We start from the raw sequence: 2,645 nt of genomic DNA, 5'->3' as shown, positions 1-2,645 counted from the left end.
TGATCTCAGCTCACTGCAACCTCTACCTCCTGGGTTCAAGCATTTCTCCTGCCTTAGCCTCCCTAGATGCTAGGACTACAGGTGCATGCCACCACACCTGGCTAAATTTTTTTGTATTTTTAGTAGAGAGAGGGTTTCCCCATGTCGGCCAGGCTGGTCTTGAACTCCTGACCTCAGGTGATCTGCCTGCTTCGGCCTCCCAAAGTGCTGGAATTACAGGCGTGAGCCACTGTGCCTGGCCAAAAACATTTTTTTGAAAGAAAAAAAAAATTTGTTTTTTTTGAGATGGAGTTTCGCTCTTGTCACCCAGGCTGGAGTGCAGTGGTATGATCTTGGCTTACTGCAACCTCTGCTCCCGGGTTCAAGTGATTCTCCTTCCTCAGCCTCCTGAGTAGCTGGGATTACAGGCGCCTGCCACCATGCCTGGCTAATTTTTGTATTTTCAGTAGAGACGGGGTCTCACCAAGTTGGCCAGGCTGGTCTCGAACTCCTAACCTCAGGTGATCCGCCTGCCTTGGCCTCCCAAGTGCTGGGATTACAGGCATGAGCCACCACACCCGGCCTAAAAGAAAAATATTTTTATTGTTCTCCAACTGACACTGAAGGGAGCAAGCAGAATAGAGGGTATCTAATTTCTGTATTTCCACAAAGCCACTGAAACGGTAATTTCATAAGGGTTCCTTCTGTCACCTATTTTCCATTTCTCTCCTTTGTCCCCAAACTTGCCCCTATGCAGCAGCCAGCTCCTGTCACCATCTCTCTTTCAGAGGACTCCTGATGGATTTGACTCAGTGCCGCTGAAGACATCCTCAGGAGGCCCAGACATGGACCTGTGAGAGGCACTGCCTGCCTCACCTGCCTCCTCACCTTACATAGCACCTTTGCAAGCCTGCGGCGATTTGGGTGCCAGCATCCTGCAACACCCACTGCTGGAAATCTCTTCATTGTGGCCTTATCAGATGTTTGAATTTCAGATCTTTTTTTTATAGAGTACCCAAACCCTCCTTTCTGCTTGCCTCAAACCTGCCAAATATACCCACACTTTGTTTGTAAATTATGCCCTTGCTTGTATCTTGTTTCCCAAAATGGCCCATCCGCCAGAGCCATAGCTTTGTCTGCTCATAATTCTTACAGCTCTGGAATGAAGATATTTCTCTCTTCTTAAGTATAGAAACTATTTCCTCTGTCCTCTAACTTAAGTGCAGAAACAGCTGGGAGTTTTCCTCGCATGCCCTCAGCTCATGATCTCTTTAGGAGAGAGGCTGGGTGAGGAGGGTGTCGGGGTTCCCTGGTGGACAATCTTCATAGCAGCCTGGATCCATTTCCCGTGGATAACCAGCTCAAAGGGAGTGAAATGGGCAGTCTGAGGGCAAGGTGAGTAAGGTCTGGGTAAGAAAAGGCTTGAAAAGCACAAAGAGAGGCAACAAGGAATGGTTTTGTTTATGAGACAGGGTCTCGCTCTGTCACATAGGCTGGAGTGCAATGGCATAATCACTGTTCACTGCAGTTTCAATCTCTTGGGCTCAAGCTATCCTCCCATCTCAACCTCCCAAGTAGCTAGGACTACAAGTGTGCATCACTAGGCTCACTAATTTTTGTATTTTTTTTTTTTTTTTTAGAGACTGGGTTTCACCATGTTGCTCAGGCTAGTCTCCAACTCCTGGGCTCAAGTGATCTGTCCTCATCAGCCTCTCAAAGTGCTGGGATTACAGGCATAAGCCACTGCACTCAGCCTTTTATTTGTTTTTTAAACCAGGTAACTCATTCCCTTCTCTTAAGTAAATGATAGATATTCTCACTGAAGCCAAAGGAAAAAGTTCATGAAGAAAATGCCCAAAGCCCTGTGGATACATCTCCCTATTTTTTTTTTTTTTTTTTTAACTTCCCACTATCACTCTATGACACTGAAAAGAACCAGGTAAGCCCCAAACCCAGATGTTCCAGCCTTATCCTCAATTGGGTTTACCCATAGAGATGGCAAACCCCTGTCAGCGAGGAAAATTCCCCATCCTTGAGTGCCCCCATCCTAGAAGTTTGGGCCATATTATGGAACAGGGGTCTCTTATTTGAAAAGAGCACAGGGAGGCCAAGATTTTAATGGGGCACTTTAGGGGATCCAGCCCACAATGGCATGGACCTGCAGTGGCCGTGATATCTGCTTCTAAGCTTAACCCATCTGCTCAGGCACAGAATCAATGTCTAGACTGGCCACAAAAGAAACTGAATCCCAGGCCCATACCCCAGCAGCAGAATCAAACCAGTCTTCAAGGAAGGAAGGCTAGGAGAGTTTAACAAGATGTTCACCGGCCCAGCATGGTGGCTCATACCTGTAATCCCAAGGCAGGATGGTCGCTTGAGCTCAGGAGTTCAAGACCAGCCTGGGCAACATAGTGAGACCCTATCTCTAAAAAATTAAAAAATAAACAAGGTGTTCACCAAACTGGGATACTTCTCACTTTCAAGCCCCTATCTTTCTCTCTCTCTTTTTTTTTTCATTCTCAATTGCTTTGTGTGATAAAAAACTAAAGAGACTTCTGGTCCAATTTCTGGCAACATCCCTTCTGAAAGGTGAGTAGAGTGGGTGTCTTCTATGACCGTTTTCCCCAATTTTACACCAACTATTATCAATGAACTTTTTTTTTTTT

At 46.1% G+C, this 2,645-nt stretch overlaps 1 protein-coding gene across 6 annotated transcripts in view; it reads left to right on the top strand.

Moving 5' to 3' along the window:
- Positions 1-1,057, top strand: part of ELAPOR1 (endosome-lysosome associated apoptosis and autophagy regulator 1) — a 98,021-nt gene extending 96,964 nt beyond the window's left edge. For 4 of the 6 annotated variants that reach the window (XM_017855934.1, XM_017855932.1, XM_017855933.1 and 1 more), the window contains one exon: positions 737-1,057. In XM_017855934.1, coding sequence (XP_017711423.1) covers positions 737-836 — 100 coding nt within the window. In that variant the 3' untranslated portion in view covers positions 837-1,057. The remainder of the gene's footprint in view (positions 1-736) is intronic. The other 2 variants (XM_017855936.1, XM_017855935.1) reach the window with 1 other exon arrangement.
- Positions 1,058-2,645: the final 1,588 nt, after the last annotated feature.

Source organism: Rhinopithecus bieti, unplaced genomic scaffold (genome assembly GCF_001698545.2).
Source record: "Rhinopithecus bieti isolate Rb0 unplaced genomic scaffold, ASM169854v2 scaffold_42612, whole genome shotgun sequence".
Classification (NCBI taxonomy): domain Eukaryota; kingdom Metazoa; phylum Chordata; class Mammalia; order Primates; family Cercopithecidae; genus Rhinopithecus; species Rhinopithecus bieti.
The sequence above is the reverse complement of the archived record's forward strand: the minus strand, read 5'-3'. Positions and strand labels throughout refer to the sequence as shown.